The sequence below is a fragment of the Cyrtonyx montezumae genome, unplaced genomic scaffold, assembly GCF_038088225.1.
Source record: "Cyrtonyx montezumae isolate F1298 unplaced genomic scaffold, pur_monq_1.0 scaffold_2, whole genome shotgun sequence".
Lineage (NCBI taxonomy): Eukaryota > Metazoa > Chordata > Aves > Galliformes > Odontophoridae > Cyrtonyx > Cyrtonyx montezumae.
In genome coordinates, this window is record NW_027071936.1 from 13,976,307 (window position 1) to 13,992,867 (window position 16,561).

The following is a 16,561-nucleotide window of genomic DNA, read 5'->3' on the forward strand; positions in this document are numbered from 1 at the left end:
TCTTCAGAGGGGTAACTGTAGTAGTTTAAGCTGAGCACTGATCAACTGTATGCAGGGATGTGTGTGAGGGAATGGGGTGTCCTCCCACAGCTCTTCTTGTAACACCTCTCCCTTGTGCTGACACACACAGTGATGCCCCCTTCAGACAGTTCAATGTTTGAAATTATGGGGGAAGGAAGAATAATTCCAGTTTTGTTTGACATCTCAAAGGAATTGTGTAAAAAATCTTGGCATTGTTAAAGCTAAAAGTGAGAAATACTTAGTTTTGTGTTGTGAAATGTAAAACAGCAGACAAGAATGTCTTCCAAAAAAAAGCAGCTGCTGTGCTATGAAGAAATAGCATTACCTGGCTGAACTGGGAGAGATCATCTTCACGATAACTAGAAAAGGAGGCAGCTGTGGGTATGCACCAGGCTGGGCAAAAACAAAGCTGAGTATTCTCCCAGGTAATTCACGTTTCCTTCCAGTGATGCGGGATTGCACCTTTCCTCCCAATAAAACATCAGCCACGCTAAGAGCTAGTTATTCTTAATGGCAGCAGCTTAGAAACCCTGGCTTTTGTGCAGTTTGGTTCTGCTTTTGCTCTGTTTGTTAGTAACAGAGGAAGGGATAAAAGATTTTTTAATTCCTTCTATATGATTATTTTTATTAAAGAATGTTCATTGGAAACTTCTGCACTTTAGTGTACCTTTTATATGCCATCTGGTTGCTGAGTCAACCTGGGCAGGAAAACCCAGGGCAAGATATTTGGCTTCTTTACAAAGTACTGTATAAACATCCTAGCACAATGCATTTTTCTTCAAGGTTAGATGTCTTGAGTTAAGCACAGTTCACATCAGTAACATTCATTTCAACCTCAAATTGGTTTTGCATGCAGGAAAGGTGTGAGGTGATACAAGTGTGTGTGTGTGTGTGTCTGTTTGTTTAAACCTTTCAGTTTATGACTAGTAATAGCTATGACAGCATTTTGCAAGAGCAAGTTTCTTAAAACTGCAATGAAGTGCTGAGTCATCTGAACAACTGCCCATCACTCTAGTGAACGCATAGTTCGTTAGAAAGGAAGAAGAATGATAAGAAAAAAAACTTCTCATTCTCTTCTGCCGGATGTGAGTTGAAGGCTGTAGTAAGCGAAGTAGTGATTGACAGTGACTTAATATTCGACAATATAAACTTTTGACAATGGATAAAAAAGAACCCATTCACTTGAGGCTTTGCGGGTAGCATGGGTCCAAGTGCTGGAAAGACTTTTAATTAAACGAATCAGACTGACCTGGTGCCAGCGAGATGTTTTTTTCCTCTATCTCACACTGACACAGTCAAAGAGGGAATATTTTGCTTTGTGTAACACTGTTCTCAGCAAGTGGCTCCAGTCAAGGTAAGAATGCTACTCATGTGGATTTGCTGGTTATTGAGTAGAAGGATTGGGCTAGGGAGGGGTTAACCACTCCTGTCCCACTGGGCCAGTTGGCTGTTGCCTGGCCTGAAAGCACTAAATTGCTAACCTAATTAAAAGAGAGCAGAAAAGTACAGGCAGCTTAGAAGCAGAGGCTGGTTACAGGATCGATTCTTTCAAAGCAGTCCTGGCTGCTTAAATAGTTTTGGGCAGTGTGGCTTCTTAAATTTCTATTTGTTGAATTTTAATCTAATTTCTGCAGTGTTCAGTGAAGAACTGCAGAACTGCCTTTCACGTCACTTGTGCGTTTGACCGTGGCTTGGAGATGAAGACCATACTGGCAGAGAACGATGAGGTGAAATTTAAGTCATACTGCCCCAAGCACAGCTCCACCAAGGGGGCAGATGATGAGACCTTCAGTGACCACCTGTGTCAAGAAAATGGGAATGGGATTCAGGACAGCTCTCTGCCTGCCCACGTGGACCCTTTCCACAGCATGGATCAAAACCAGGAGGAAGCCCACAGAGTCAGTCTCCGCAAGCAGAAGCTGCAGCAGCTGGAGGATGAGTTCTATACCTTCGTCGAGTCTCTGGAGGTGGCTAGAGCACTGCGGCTGCCTGAGGACCTGGTGGGATTCCTTTACCAGTACTGGAAGCTGAAAAGAAAAGCCAACTTTAATAAGCCATTGATTACCCCAAAGAAGGATGAGGAGGATAATCTGGCCAAACGAGAGCAGGATGTTCTATTCAGAAGACTGCAGCTCTTCACTCATCTCCGGCAAGATCTGGAGCGGGTAAGCTCTGCACTGCTTGTGCTTGTGTAACGTGTGCTGGGCTTCAGAGCTGAGTTTCTAAACTGTGAGCTCAGTTATTGCCATTGCATGCAGGCACTACGTACTGTGTCCTTACACCAAGTTGTATTGTCAGCCTGGTAAAAGACAGTTAACGCTAAATTTAGGGTTGCGCCAAGTACCGTTTCCAAACAGAGGGTTAGTTCACGGGGCTTTTAGTTTGCAGTATGTCCTTGTAACTGGATTGTGCGCTTAGGCTTTTTGTTTTACTGATGAAGCCCATATGTACCACAGCCCCTCCGTGGAACCTTTACAGTCATCAAGGGCTTTCTCTCCTGCTCCTTGCTGCTTAAGGACAAGAGTGTATAAAACTTGACTTGGAGCCAGAATGGCTTTTATTGACGTTGCATTGAGAGATGTTTCTTGTTCAGCGTGTTCAAGATTTATATTACCTTGGATCTATTAAGTAAATGGAGTTTATCACTAGGTTCTCTGGATCTTAAATTATTACCTAGGTATCCTTTCTGTTTTTGAAGTGTGATGTCATAACAGTATATGTTATTCTAGCATTCTCACTGTTAAGTTTCTCACTTCCCACCCGTGAATGGAGGTAAGGGTGATGAGGTTGGTAAATCTTTCTAGGGTGAAACAACGCTCAAGGTCCATGGATAAGAGGAAAATCAATCGGTTTTAATAAGAAATTCCTTTAAAACAGTTCCATACGTGTTGGCCCTCCTATATAGTTCTGTCTCCTTAAGGTGCAGTTCTGTGGAAAATTCAAGTAATCCTTGCACTACTTAACAGCTTTGAGAGAAAGAGAACCAAAGAGATGGAAAGAGAGCGAGATCATCCATCCTGGGTCCAGTGGTTGGTTAGACTGACGTGGTAGTCCCTTTTAAGGTCTGAACTGTCACCTACACCCTATCCTCTTTCCATCCCCTGAGCTTTGTATCTGCTGCTTAGGAGCGCTTCAGGAGCAAGGTGGTGGCTCCTGCTTCTGCTCCAAGAATAGATGAGCATCCAGTCCCCCTCATCCTGTGTGTTTTTTGCTGCCTGTCTCTTGAGGGCCAGAAGTCTGCTCAGCTTCTTCTCCTTGCAGGGACTTAAGACAGGGCTGTTGGTCTGCTTGTGGCACTGCACAGTACTACATATCAATCTCTCTCTTGCTGATTGCTGAATATTTCTCAGCATAGTGATTTCCTCTGTCAACCTGACCCCCTGCTCATACAATTGATCAAGCTGGGCACACCTGGGACATCTCCCTCTGCCCTCAGGACCTTGGGGGACCCCCAGATTCTGGAATCTCCACAACCAAAGGCCTGGGCAGCTCTGCTGTGTCCCTCCTTGGAAGGTCCATCTGCATGAGCCCAGGATGGTTGTTGGCTCCCAGCCTGGGTTTCTCCTTGAGCCCAACCATTGCAAACAGGTGGTCACCATGTTCATCTTAACAGAGTATGGCTCTCTGCTATTCCCAGACAAGAGGGAACTTTCTTCTTCCCTGCCTGTGCCACCTCCCTCTCCATGCTGTGTTTGCCCATACTCATCATTGCCTTTATGTGTATGTGGTTGTCCCACTGCTGCTTCTGGCCCTGCCCATGCATCTTCAGCTGTTGTGCATTTCAGTAGTTTAGCCAACTTGTTTTCTTTTTGCTATTTATTTAGGGTTATTGATATTTCAGGTTCTTCTTGTGACTGAGGCTCCTGCAGTTCTTGATGAGCAATTCTGTTAGTGGTTTAATGTGCTTTTCTGTTTCCTTTAATTATTTTGGTTTGTCCAAATTGATGTGCTTTGCAGTGTATCATTGCTGTTTCTTTAGGTTTATTTACTGCTTGAAGTAAATTTCATCTTCTCTGTACTGTATTTTATAGGATTTCCTTGTGAACATTACAGTCATGATTCTTTCTAAATAGCACCGTGAGCTTGTAATATTCCAAAAGCATATTTTGAGTCAGAATAGACATAAGCCTGCTCTCCTTCTGATAGTTCCATGGCTCAAGTTAAAGCAATTAATTAAGCTTTCTGAGTGGATGTATTCACTGGTAGCTGTTTTGCCTCTATTTCCACTTGTAGACTGACAGTGGCATACCCAGCCTTCTGTTCTCCTCTCACAAGAGAGCTGCATCTATCAGTGAACAGCTTCCCAGTTGGGTTTCTGTTAAGGAGTAAGGTTCAGGTCCAAATAGCTGGAGTACACCTGTTTAATAGTTCAGCAGTCACATGCCAGTTCTCCTTCATGTAAAGATGATGGTGATACTGGGTTTGGGGCACTGGACACTTTGCTGTATCCTCTTGTTGGTGCAGTACTGCTTGGTATTGCACCATCCTGCTCATGGGTAACCAGTAGCGTCCCTTCTGCTCCAGCACCATTGCTACAGCTTGTGGCACGCTAACAGTAATGTTGTGTCCCAAGGTCAGTTTTGTCACCTCTTAGATTAACAGCACAACAGCTGCCTCTTCTTGCAGACATCCTGGCCATCCAGAGCTTACCTTATCCAGTTGTTTCACAAAGTAAGCTGTTGGTCTTTTCCGGTCTTAAAGTTTGTATAAGCGTTCACAGAGCCTGATGAGAACATCAGGCTAATTAATATACCTAGAGTTCAGAAAGTTTTGTTAAATATGGGAGACCTAAGGCAGGAGGACTCAGGAGAGCAGTTCTTTATTTCATCAAGTCCTTCTTGGCATTGTGGCGTCCATTCCAGTAGCTCTCCTGAGTCCTCTCATTGATTTTGGTGGGGGTGGTGGGGCAATTTGTTTCATCTCCTTTGTTTCACTCACTATTTTCTTTCTCTTTGGGAAATTTCAAATCTAAATTAAACCACATTTTTTCTGCATAATAAATGCATTCTCTTGTGACAGTTTGTATCCCACTAACTCCAGAAAGTTCAGTAGACTGATAGTTGTCCCTTGACATTCTTCTACAGCATCTTCCCCCAGGAAGATATCGTTGACATACTGTAAAAAGGTAGTGGTAGTCTTCATACCTGGCCATTGCTTCATAAGAGGCACAGAGGGGTCCTTGATCTTACCTTGCACTAGCTGGTATAACTTCACAAGATTTTTGGGTCTCTGTATCCTGTGTTTTATTCTGTATAATAGCAACTGCTGATACTGCTTATTCATCGATATGCCCATCCCTGTATTTTGGCAGGAAGCAGTCCAGATTATCCCTTGTATGTAGCCTTCCATTCTCATCCAGAGCTTTTTCCAGCACTACTGTATTCCTCTGGGGGAAAAAAAAGAAGTTCAACAGCACTTGCATACCCTGCAATATGGATTATGGTTTTCAACCATCATTTTAAAAGAGCAGTACGTTTTTTTTTCTGGATTTTCACAGTAGTATCCAGCAGATTCTTGTCCAATTCATCAAATCTGAAGTAGAAAAAGGAACCTTCACACACCATCTGGTCCTACTGGCTGTTGAGGTGGTGCCAGTACTACACGGTTCTGTTGTGCACAATTTTGACATGAAATAGGACTAAATTCTTCACTCCCTTTGCTGCTATCGCCTCTCTCTGTTATCATTGACACATCTAGTTCATCCCCCTTCCCTTTTTTTTTTTTTTCAGTATTGCAAGCAGATCCACATCAAGCTAATTTCTTTTTGTTATCTGTTATCATTAATGCATTCAAGTTAGATACCAGCAGTTGTCATGTTTTCCTTGTTTTGTGATCATTTTTCAAAGTGATAAATCTACATACGGGATGTCACCCTATTTATCCTGCCTTCTAGAAAACTACTTCAGTTCCAAGATTGTATAATGATCCAAATACTGCACTTCTATTTCTCCTCATGCTCTAATTCATGCAGCTACCACTGAGTACAGTATTCTCTTAATCTTCTCTGTTAGAGGATTGCCACCACACTTATCCCTGTGTTTCAGGATGCATTCTAGTAGGGAACAAAAGGGGATCCCCACAGATTGTTCTGTTCTCATACTGTTATTCAGAAAGAGCGTTCTTAGCAACCATGCTTTCGTGCAGTCCAGTCATCGCTGTCGAAGCACGTGCACAGCTTACAAAATAACTTTACCTATCATTGTCATGCCCCTTGCAGTGTCTCTTTATCATGCGTTGCACCTTAGAGTCACTTAGCACTCCAGACACGGAGATTACTCCCATAGTGTTTTGAACAATATGTTGGTACATGCTTGGAGTTCAGAGCAGCCAGCAAGACTATCCAGGCAGAGCTTTATAGCTGTCCCATTGGGATCACCAGAAAACTGCTCACTCTGAAGTGGATTCAATGCCTTGTGTCAGTGAGAGCACTCAGGAGAGGCCTAAGGGTGTGATTTTTGCAGTTACAATGAAGGTGGTTCAGTGAAGGATACGTGGACCTTGAGTTTTCTTGCCAGGTTGGCCCTATCTTCAAAGCATTCTGACTGATATCGTCCTCGAGGCCTACTGGCTCTGAGATGTCTCTGCTTTAAGGATGCCAAGGTGCCAAGTGTTTATCCGTCTGATACCTAATACAATAGCTCAGTTTTTAGAATATGCTTTCAATGCACGTGTTCACAGAAGTTGCTTCTGCAATGTGGGCCTCCCACATCTGATAAATGGTCAATTAAATGGTGTTTAAGACTGTCTTCTAAGAAGTGTTCTGGAGACTCATCCACTTCTGATGCCTTCCAGGTGCGTAATCTCACTTACATGGTGACTCGAAGGGAAAAAATCAAGAGATCTGTTTGCAAAGTTCAAGAACAGATATTTAACATCTACGCAAAGCAGTTGGAACAAGAAAGAGTTTCAGGTATGCTTCAGCATTATCTTTTTGACTTACTCCACAGGCATAGGGATTGAAATGTTTGGTTAGAAACTAACGACTCATTTTGAAGGACAAGCAAGACCTCATTTATTCTCATTAGAATCGTATTTAGTCCACCATGCATCAGCAGTTAGGAAGAGCATAACAATTAGCATAGCTCTAATGGAGGGCACATTGCTATAGAAACTGGTAAGTCTCTGTTATCCTCGGGGTACTGAGTGGCTTGCTGCTTCAAGTCCTGTCAGTTGTGATTCTTTAGTGACCTCTTTTGACAGAGAGGTCATGACTTACATTCAGGTGCCATATGGTATCTGCTAGGTTTGTGTTTTATTAATGCCACCGCACTGGTGCGTGTTTTCTTTTGAAACTTGATACTTTTTTCTGCCTCATCACACTGGAAGTAGTCTTTCCTCCTAGAGGAGAAATTTCAGAGTTACTGTATTAACTCAGGTTATCCTCAAAGTATTCGGTAACGCATAAATTTTAGATGGAATCGATCACATTTATTTGCTGATGGCTTATTTTACCCCATTGAGGAGTTTCTTAGTGCACATAACAGTGCTAGGAATTGTATTTGCTACGGGTATAATTGGGCGTAGGACGGCTACGGGGAAGTCAGCAACATTAGCAGTGTGTTGTGAAGCCAGGATATAGCCACACAGTAGTCATGTCATGTCAAGGTGCTGGATAGTCAACAAGATGCCTGTTTACACTGAAGAACCTCTTCAGGCACAAGTAGTGTTAAAATATGTACTCTTCGTTAAAAGCGGTATTTGGCCAGGCACGGGTTGCTGGACTTGAACCTAATGTGTTTTACTTTTAGGTGTGCCTTCTTCATTGTCCACAGTGGAAAACGCAGTGTTGTTCAATAGTCCATCTTTGGGTCCCAATGCCCCTAAGATAGAGGATTTGAAATGGCATTCAGCATTCTTCAGGAAACAAATGGGCACATCTCTTAGACGTTCTTTGAAAAAGCCACACAAAAGAGACAGAGTAAGCAATAGCTCTGGGAATAGTAGCAAGTCCACGCTGAGGCAGCCCAGCCAAAGGGGAGATGGTGCAGCTCCAGGAAGCTTTTTAAGTTTTGGCAAGAGCTTTGCAGAAACACGGATTGTATCAGCACAGCAGAAAAATGGCATGGTTATGCCAGACCACAGAAAAAGAAGAGACAATCTTCCACAATGCGAGGTAATCAAGACGGAATTGAAGGAAAAAACTTCTAAACACAACCACAAACCACTGAGACCCACAGAACTCTCTCAGAGGCAATCAGAAAATAAAAGGGCTGTGAACCAATCCAGTGGTAGGTCAGCACCTGGCACACGGAGGGATATAGTGCCTAAATGCAACGGGGGTCTTGTCAAAATAAACTCCAATCAGACAGTAGTTAAAGTGCCTACGACGCCCACGAGCCCGGTGAAAAACTGGGGCGGATTCCGAATTCCAAAGAAGGGGGAGAGGCAACAGCAGGGTGAGAGCCCAGAGGAGACCTGCCGCCAGAACTCGGCTTACCCCTACCTGGGCGTGGGCAGAGCTTCGCCGAAGGATAGGGCAAAAAGCAAGCTGAAGCCTGACAGCGAGAATGATGGGTACATCCCTGATGCTGAAATGAGCGACTCCGAAACCGAAGTGACTGAAAAGAAGTGCAGACAGCAGAGGCTCAGCCCAAACAGCACTATCAGCAGAAGGACGGACATCATTAGGAGAAGCATCCTGGCATCCTGACTGGGCAATGGGGCACCGTGGTCAGTAGTCACTGCCTACAAACCAATTTCACTTTATTTATTGCTGTGAGAGGGGAGAGTTCTTACACATGGCTACAGACCGACAAAGAGATAACCCGTTATTCCTGAGCTGTATAAACATGTTTACATACACTTAAAAGCTGGATTTTTTTGCCCCTCTCCCCCCCGACCCATTCCGTGACAAGTTTGAATCTTCTTTACTTGCAACTGCCCTGGGTAAGCAGAGAATTGACATCATTACTAAAACAGGATTTGTGATGAACACTGAAGTCACAAAATCATCTGAGGGGGTAGAGTGGGTAGTGGGGAATTAGGCAGCACCATCCCTTTTCACTAAACTGCACTGTTAAAATTCTCTTCCCTTCCCCTGCTTTCTGGAAAAGCACAAGCTCTTAATTTAACCTAGTGTGTATTGAATCAGAGATGGTTATTTATTTAACCATATTGCACTGCTACTACACCCCGCTACAAAAGGTCACTTGCCTTGGATGGTGGTAGGTCTTTGGCCTCTCTTTGCAGAATGTTTGTTGTTGCATTCAATTTGAGCACAAGTGGCAGCTCAAAATGCTCCGTAAGCTCCAGAGTTGATGTGTAAGTACAAGACGGAGATTTTAAACTGGAAAAAATAAAAAAGGAAGGAACAGGTCAGGGCTGCAGCTGCCTTACACTGCAACAGCATAAAAATAACTCAGATGGAGCGTGGAGAAAAGTCTCCAGTGGCATAGTTGGGAGAAAGGGGCTGGGCTCGCAGGTTACTGTGCCCAGTGGAATTACCCATCAGCATTTCGTTACCTGTGTCCCAAACTCCCTGACTATTCAAGCAAAAAAAAGTTAAGGCACTAGTCAGTAGGATTTCCCAAAGCCCACCACATATGCACTAATGGCAACGTATTGGGAAAGCCTGGCTTACGACACTAAAGGGTTACCTTAAAATGGACTTAAATATATATTTTTAAATAAAATGGAGAGGCAATAAATTGTGATTAGCTCTTTACAGTCAAGTGAAGAAAAGTTATTCTATTCTGGACTAGATTTGATGGAAGAGGGAACTCGTATGCATACTTTTTTTAATAATTGCAAATGGCAATAACAAGAAAGCTATGAGCAATAACCTTAACAGTTGGTTATGATACTTTTGTTTTTGTACCGAGTAGAGTGTGCACGTAACGGGGGATTGTGAGGAGCCTGTGGATTTTGGAATTCTCTGTAGATTTAAGTTAGGTATGCACTGGTTAAATGAAGGTTTCAGCTGCCGTGTGTTAGAGAAACGCAGGCATCAGGAGCAACAGCCCAGCCTGCTGTTAACCACGCTCACTTGCATTTCACTGTTGGCCCCTTGCCTCTTGAGCAGGGAAGCTTTTAAAATACAGTTGAACTGAGTCTTCCAGAGGCTTCAATCAAAAAAAGGCTTATTAACGCCCTGTCTTGCTATGCAAGTAGTAACTTACTGAGATGTTTCAACAGAATGTATCCCTACCGTTCGTGTTTTAAAACCCTGAAGTCTCAACCTTTCAATACCTTTTGGGGGCCGTGCTGGGAAAAGGAGTTGTGTTTCATGTTCTTTTAAAAGACCATCGCTGGACCCAGGAATTTGGATTGACCTCGTGACTTGCACAGATTAAAGCCCGACAGGCCGCTGGTGAATGTGAAAATACGTAGTTGCTTTTGGGATGTGTTACAGTAAATTACTAAAGTGGTCAAAAAGCAGCAGGCAGACAAAAGGTAAATGCAGGTAGCTGTCCTTGACGTGCGACAACACATTTAAGGACAGCGTTGTTATTTCAGTAAGAAGCTCACGACCACGTAGGGAATTTGCCGAGCCATAGATGGAATAATCTAAATTCTGATTCCAGCATGTAACCTCCCACCACTTTGACAGAGGTACCTTGTTAATTTGCACTATTACGATGGCTAACGTTGTGCAGAATTAATGCCTTACCTGTTTTGCTCCCTGATGTTTAGGTTCATAAGCTTTCTCATGTTTCAAGTTACGCTGAACCAAAACCAAAAAAGCGCTTTCCCCCTCCTCCCCCCTTTCCAAAAGCAGTGGGATGGCTGCAGCAGGCCCAGCTCGCTAGGATGGTTGTGGTTCCCTGTGTGCTGTGCTTGGAGAGGTAGAGGGGGTACAGCAGTGACAGTACAGCACTGCCCACGCTTTGTAGGGATAGCAGCCTTGGCTGAGTTTGTGTTTTTTAGGCTTTCCCTTGACTCGTGCAGACTGACCAAGCAACCTTTGATGATGATGATGTAGTGTGTGGGCCCGTAGGCTAGCTGGACTTGTGTCAAGTTTACCCGAGTGCCGCTCCTGAGGTTACGGACCCGCGCTGATCTCAGAGAAGGGTTATACGTGTTGTATATCGATCTGAATTTCGGATATCTGAACCAATTGTCATTAACGTTTGTAAAACTGTGTACAGAAGATTTTTCACTACGTGCCTGGCTTTGGTGTCCATTCGGCTGAAATCAATTGAGAAGGTGCATGAAGAGAAGCAGGTAGAAACAAAAAGTATATGTAGAGATGACTATTTTATATTACATGGCCCAATCCTGTATTTATTTTCCCCCTTTTTGAAGTATTTATAAAGACCTAGTCGGAGACAGCTGTATTTTTTGTTAAAATATTGGGTAGAATTGTGCCTTTTTTGTCCGTACGTGAATAAACGCTGTACATTTTTGCAGTCCGCTCACAGAGCGCTGTTTGGGGACGCGCACTGATTACTCGCCGCGCGGTTTTGCGAGGCTCCCGCCGCCGCCACAGCGCGCTCCTCGCGTGGGAGGCGGAGCGGCGCCCGGCGGAAGGGGCGGCCGGAAGCGGCCGGGCCGCGCGCGGCCATCATGGCGGCGAGCGGGGAGGAGCGGCCGGAGCGGGCCGGGGGCTGCGAGCACTACCGGCGGGGCTGCCTGCTGCGGGTAAGTTGGGAGGGGGCGGGGCGGCGGGGCCGCGCGAGGGCTGAGCCGCGGCGTGCCGTTTGCAGGCGCCGTGCTGCGGGAAGCTGTACCCGTGCCGGCTGTGCCACGACGGCGCCGAGGAGCACCGCCTGGACCGCTTCCGCGTGGCCGAGGTGCAGTGCGCGCGCTGCCGCCTGCTGCAGAAGGTGCGCGGGGCGGGCGGGAGGGGGGCGCCGCCATTTTGGGCGGGAAGCGGCGGGCTCCTGACGGCCGCGTCCCGCAGGCCCAGCAGCGCTGCGAGGGCTGCAGCAGCCTCTTCGGAGAGTACTACTGTGGCGTGTGCCACCTCTTCGACCGCGACAAGCAGCAGTACCACTGCGACGAGTGCGGCATCTGCAGGTGCGGCCCGGCGCCGGGCGGGGCGGGGCGGGGCGGGGCGGCCGCTGAGCCGTGACCGTTCCCCGTAGGATCGGCCCCAAGGAGGACTTCTTCCACTGTTCCAAATGCAACCTGTGCCTGAGCCTGAGCCTGCGGGGGAAGCACAAGGTGAGCGTGCCCGAAGCGCTGCTTTAACGCGTTGTGGCTCACAGACAATATCTCGAAGCGCGGGGTCCGCCCGGCACTGTGTGACTTTGCCTTTTGTCTCTGCCAAGTGCATCGAAAACGTCTCCAGGCAGGATTGTCCCATATGTTTGGAGGTGAGCTGCTCTGCCTTTGGCTCTGCAGCCTGTGTTGGGCTGTCTTGTGGACTCTGTTGTTGCTCAATGTTTTCTCTTTGGTTGTTTCTTTTTTGTCTGACGCAAAACAGGACATACACACTTCCCGCGTCGAAGCTCGCGTCCTGCCGTGCGGTCACCTTCTTCATAAGTAAAGCTTTGCAGATGTTTTGGATTTGGGAGTACCTGTCGCTGGGTTTGCCTGGTTCCTGAGGGACCACGCGGTGCAGGATGGGCCCTGTTCACCAGGAAACATCGCAGGAAGAATGTCCTCCTTCACCAGCAGATCGTGGTGGTGGAGGAAGATTCACGCTGAGTTTTTGTCACCTTGGTTTTCCTTCTGTTGAGTTTTAGCGTGAGGAATCCCATAGAGATTTCCCCCCTTGGTGCAGAAAGCAGTTGCACAATGTTTTTAAGAGGCTGGTACTGGTTTGTGCATTGAGTTTTAAATGAATTCCCTAGGTAAGACCATAGAATATTGTGTTACTCTGCAAAACCTGCATGCTCCTTTGGGCTTGTGCAGTGATGCACAGCCCAGTGTGCCTTTGGAAGAATGGATACAGCAGGACTACCTGCTTCCCTTCCTCCTGAGCCCCCTGTAACCGTTACAAGATGCTGTTCCCCTTCTTACTGTTCGTGTTACTCTGCTTATTTCCCTCATTTTTTCTGCTTTGCTGAGTTAATGCCTTCCAGACTGAGTGTTCCCTTAATTACTGCCCCTTCTGAAGTTAACTCATGCTTTTTTCACCAAACTCAAAGCGCACAATTCTTGTTGTATGGTTGGCTCTGTCATGTTAACTTAGAGTGGAACCAGGTACGTTTTGTCTCTGCATGTTTGTCTGTGTACTTACCACGTGATTACGAGGGGAAGCTTTCTTTTCTCTTGGACTTGGGATGTTTTTTAACTTACAATTTGGGATAGCTGTGAACCTTCTGCCTTTGTTCAACCCGGTTGTGTTACCAATCAGTAGCAGTTCTTGCTGAACTTCTCCTTGTGTTTTCTTTCCAGAACGTGTTATGAAGAGATGTTAAAAGAGTAAGTAGTTTTAAATGTTTTTTGTGTGGTTGTAATCTGAGCAGAGTACTTGAGGAGGCAATGATCACAGTGCCGTTCCAGTAACTTCAGGACAGCTCCTAAAGGGGAAGGAGGCTTTTAATTCCCAGCTCTGACTGAAAGAACAGTTTCTGCTTGCTGTGTTTTTCTCTGTTGTGTGTGAAGAGAAACTTGTCCTTTTGAGTGGATTTGTTCCGTGGTCCTACTCGATTTTCTGAATGTGGCTTTTTCCCCTTTTTGCCAGAGGCTACAGGTGTCCTTTGTGCATGCACTCTGCTTTAGATATGAGAAGGTACTGGCGTCAGCTGGATGACGAAGTAGCACAGACTCCTATGCCCACCGAGTATCAGAACATGATGGTGGAGGTAAGAGAGGAGACGAGAGCTGACGTCTCTGCTCTTGGCAGCTCTGCAGCTCACCCTTGCTGGCAGTAGAGAGCGCTAGGAACTCATCCTGCCTCAGGAGCCAGCCTGACTGCTGGGGAATGTTGAAGAAATGTCATGTGCTGACCCGAGGTGTCAGCGACTGGGTTTTAAAACATCAGTACCCTCTGCCCTACTAGGACAAAACCCCAAAACACAAAACAAAACAGCCAACGACAAAATAAAAACAGAAAGAACTATGATAACACAGTGGAGGAATGGTTTGGTGTTTGGAGGTATGCCTCCTGTGTATGGTACTGTCATAGTACATATATAGATATATATTTATATTTGATTTTGGAGCCTCAGAATCCAGAGTAACTGCTATTTTGTATACTTTTCTCTGCGAAATATTCAGCTGTTGATTTGTGCAGTGGTAGCAAATGGAGATAACTTCTATTTCTTTGTGTGAACTGGCTGCTGCTAGCCTCTGACTGCTCTGGTTGTTGTAGTTGGATCTGTTCCAGTTGAGACAGCACATCCCACTGATTCCTGGAGTCAGGATATCGGGAGAGACCTCGTTGCTGCATGTTCTGAGAAGGGCATTTGCTTGACTGTCCCACACAGCAGCATAGCTGATGTTGGCAGTTTGGTGGTTGCTCAAAGCATAGCTGTACAACGCTGTTGTTGAGTGTCCTGTTGATGCAACAATATCTTTCTCTCTTCTTTTCTGTGTATGTAGATCCTTTGTAATGATTGCAATTCCCGGTCTACAGTGCAGTTCCATCTCATAGGCATGAAGTGTACCAACTGTGAGTCGTACAATACTGCCCAAGATGGAAAATCCAAACAGCCTGTGGAGTAGCAATGCCTAAGCAGTGTGTTGCGTGCAGCTGGACAAGGAAGACTCTACTGTGGAAGAGGCTGTCTATCAAAATAAATTGTCAGTAAACGTTATTCAGAGGTGTCGCAGCAACAGTGAAGATATTCTACTGGTGCGGAGGATTTCTGCAAGCACTGTCCTCCTCCCTCGTGCCTGGGTTGTTGGGATGCTCCCTGCCAAGCGGTGCAGTGCCCAGCAAGGGCTGGTCCCTGCAGGGAACATCTCTAACGGAGTGCTTATCCTGACAGAGAGAAGGCAGCCTGGGAAAATAACCAGTGAGCTGCAGAGTGGGAAAAGTGCTGTGAGACACGGCTGGCAGAGCAGTGTGTGGTGGGGCAGCCAGAGTTTGGGAGCTTTACGCAGGGTGGAGGTGTAGCTGTTCTGCTCACAGCTGCTAGGGAAAATCAGCTTTGAGAGCAGCCTTTTGCATAAAGCTGACATCTGCAAAGTTTTGCATGAGTACATCTTGTTCCTTTGAAGTGATGTATTTGTTCTTGGGCCTTGGAGGCACCGGTGCGAGCAGGCAGAAAGGGTTGAGCTTGCAGAAATCACGTACCTTAGTTTGGTTTGTCGACACTGATACAAACGGTGTATGCAGAACTCATTTTATAAGCAGTGCCTGTGGGCAGCCCTTGTGTTGAGCGGCATGCAGGCCGCGCTGCGGGCTGCCCTCTGCAGGTACTGCTGCTTCATGTTGTCTCTTCGCTCTGATTCCTTTGCCAGCCACGGTGGCTTTTTTTACTTCTGGATTACATTATTGTCTTACAAAGGCCTGGGTGTTCTATCATAGCTTCATGGTTTGATAGTTAAGTTACAGGCAGTGAAGCACACAGCGTTGTCAGGACTGACACCAAGCCAGCTGAGCTGCCCAAATCTAGGACATCTGCAAGAGCTACAGTTGGCAGAGGTGCTCACCTGGCGCACGGTCCAGGTTTCTGCAGGCTTGTTTTCTTCTGTTTTTTTAATGGTGCCAGATTTCATGGTGTGCAGAGAAGCTAAAATGTAGAAGTGCTTTCCTTCCTCTCTTCTGTGTGATACCCTGCCTGGTGTTCTGCATACCAAACCCACAGTTGTTAGTTCGTGGGAGTGGCAGAAGGCGCAGTGTCCAAACTGCATGCAGTGCACGAAGAAGTGACTCCTGTCTTTGCCTCACTTTGTTGTAGAGCACCGCTTTCTCCCACTCTGAGTCCTTTCAGTCTGAAGCAGCACGAGGCACATGGTGGTGTTACTGCAGCTTGCTTTCACTTCCACTATCTTCTGCAGCTAAAAAGAAATGTAAAACAGTGTCTTTATTAAAACGACTTTACGCAGCGTGGTGCCGTTGCCTCGTATGTGCATACCTTCTGGGAATACCCAGATGAGCTTAAGCCAGGGCTCTGCACTGTTTCCACCTGGCAGGCAGGCACTGAGCACTCCTGCACAGAGGAACCTCTGGAGAGCAGCAGCCACCGCTGTGTGTGTTGCGGAGCTGCGGGATGGCACTTGCAGGAAGCAAGTGTGAGTTTTGTCTGTGGAGCAGTGCTGCCTGCAGCCTGCTGGGGGAAGGAGTGAGGTCAGCCAGCAGCAGCGCAGGAGGCTGCACTGAGCCGGCGTGCAGGGAGCACGCGTCACCCCCCTGAGTCATGGTGACTCCATCAAAACAAGCAGCAGCCGCTGCCAAGCGAGCAGCAAATTATCCGTGGCCTTCTAGGGGTGGATCTGATTAAAATGGATACCAGAGCTGCTCGTGCCACTGACTGAGCTGTGCTGAGGCAACGGTGGCCACAGAGACTGGGTGTATATGGGACCCAGCATGCTGTCTCTGCCCGTCTGTCTGCTCCCTGTGCCAGCAGGGTACCAGCAGCACACGGTGCGTTAGGCTGAGCTGGCAGAAGCCCGCTGATGGGCTCTGACCCAGCAATCCCCATCCCCACTGAGACTCCTGCTAGCACAATGTGGCAGCATAGAGACGTGCTCATGTATGCAA

At 46.5% G+C, this 16,561-nt stretch overlaps 2 protein-coding genes across 9 annotated transcripts in view; both read left to right on the forward strand.

Moving 5' to 3' along the window:
- The window catches only part of JADE1 (jade family PHD finger 1), a 48,117-nt gene extending 38,291 nt beyond the window's left edge, over nt 1–9,826 (forward strand). For all 7 annotated transcript variants that reach the window (XM_065736407.1, XM_065736413.1, XM_065736412.1 and 4 more), the window contains 3 exons: nt 1,656–2,186; nt 6,814–6,931; nt 7,770–9,826. In XM_065736407.1, coding sequence (XP_065592479.1) covers nt 1,656–2,186; nt 6,814–6,931; nt 7,770–8,671 — 1,551 coding nt within the window. In that variant the 3' untranslated portion in view covers nt 8,672–9,826. The remainder of the gene's footprint in view (nt 1–1,655; nt 2,187–6,813; nt 6,932–7,769) is intronic.
- A 1,673-nt stretch (nt 9,827–11,499) lies between these two features.
- Nucleotides 11,500–14,669, forward strand: RCHY1 (ring finger and CHY zinc finger domain containing 1). 2 transcript variants are annotated; one of them, XM_065736470.1, is made up of 9 exons: nt 11,500–11,601; nt 11,667–11,786; nt 11,864–11,979; nt 12,048–12,126; nt 12,234–12,278; nt 12,389–12,447; nt 13,306–13,332; nt 13,595–13,715; nt 14,507–14,669. In XM_065736470.1, the coding sequence occupies exons 1-9, from the start codon at nt 11,527–11,529 to the stop codon at nt 14,510–14,512; spliced, it is 648 nt and encodes a 215-aa protein (XP_065592542.1). In that variant the 5' UTR covers nt 11,500–11,526; the 3' UTR covers nt 14,513–14,669. The 2 variants fall into 2 exon arrangements, with proteins under 2 accessions (XP_065592542.1, XP_065592541.1); XM_065736469.1 differs by having other exon boundaries at nt 11,505–11,601; nt 14,455–14,669.
- The last annotated feature ends 1,892 nt before the right edge of the window (nt 14,670–16,561 follow it).

What these genes read in the sequence shown, in the direction of transcription:
- RCHY1 (XM_065736469.1), top strand. Translation starts at nt 11,527, where the DNA reads ATGGCGGCGAGCGGGGAGGAGCGGCCGGAGCGGGCCGGGGGCTGCGAG. An exon ending in GCCTGCGGGGGAAGCACAAG is followed by an intron (nt 12,127 to 12,233) that starts GTGAGCGTGCCC and finishes GTCTCTGCCAAG; the next exon opens with TGCATCGAAAACGTCTCCAG. An exon ending in TATGAAGAGATGTTAAAAGA is followed by an intron (nt 13,333 to 13,594) that starts GTAAGTAGTTTT and finishes CCTTTTTGCCAG; the next exon opens with AGGCTACAGGTGTCCTTTGT.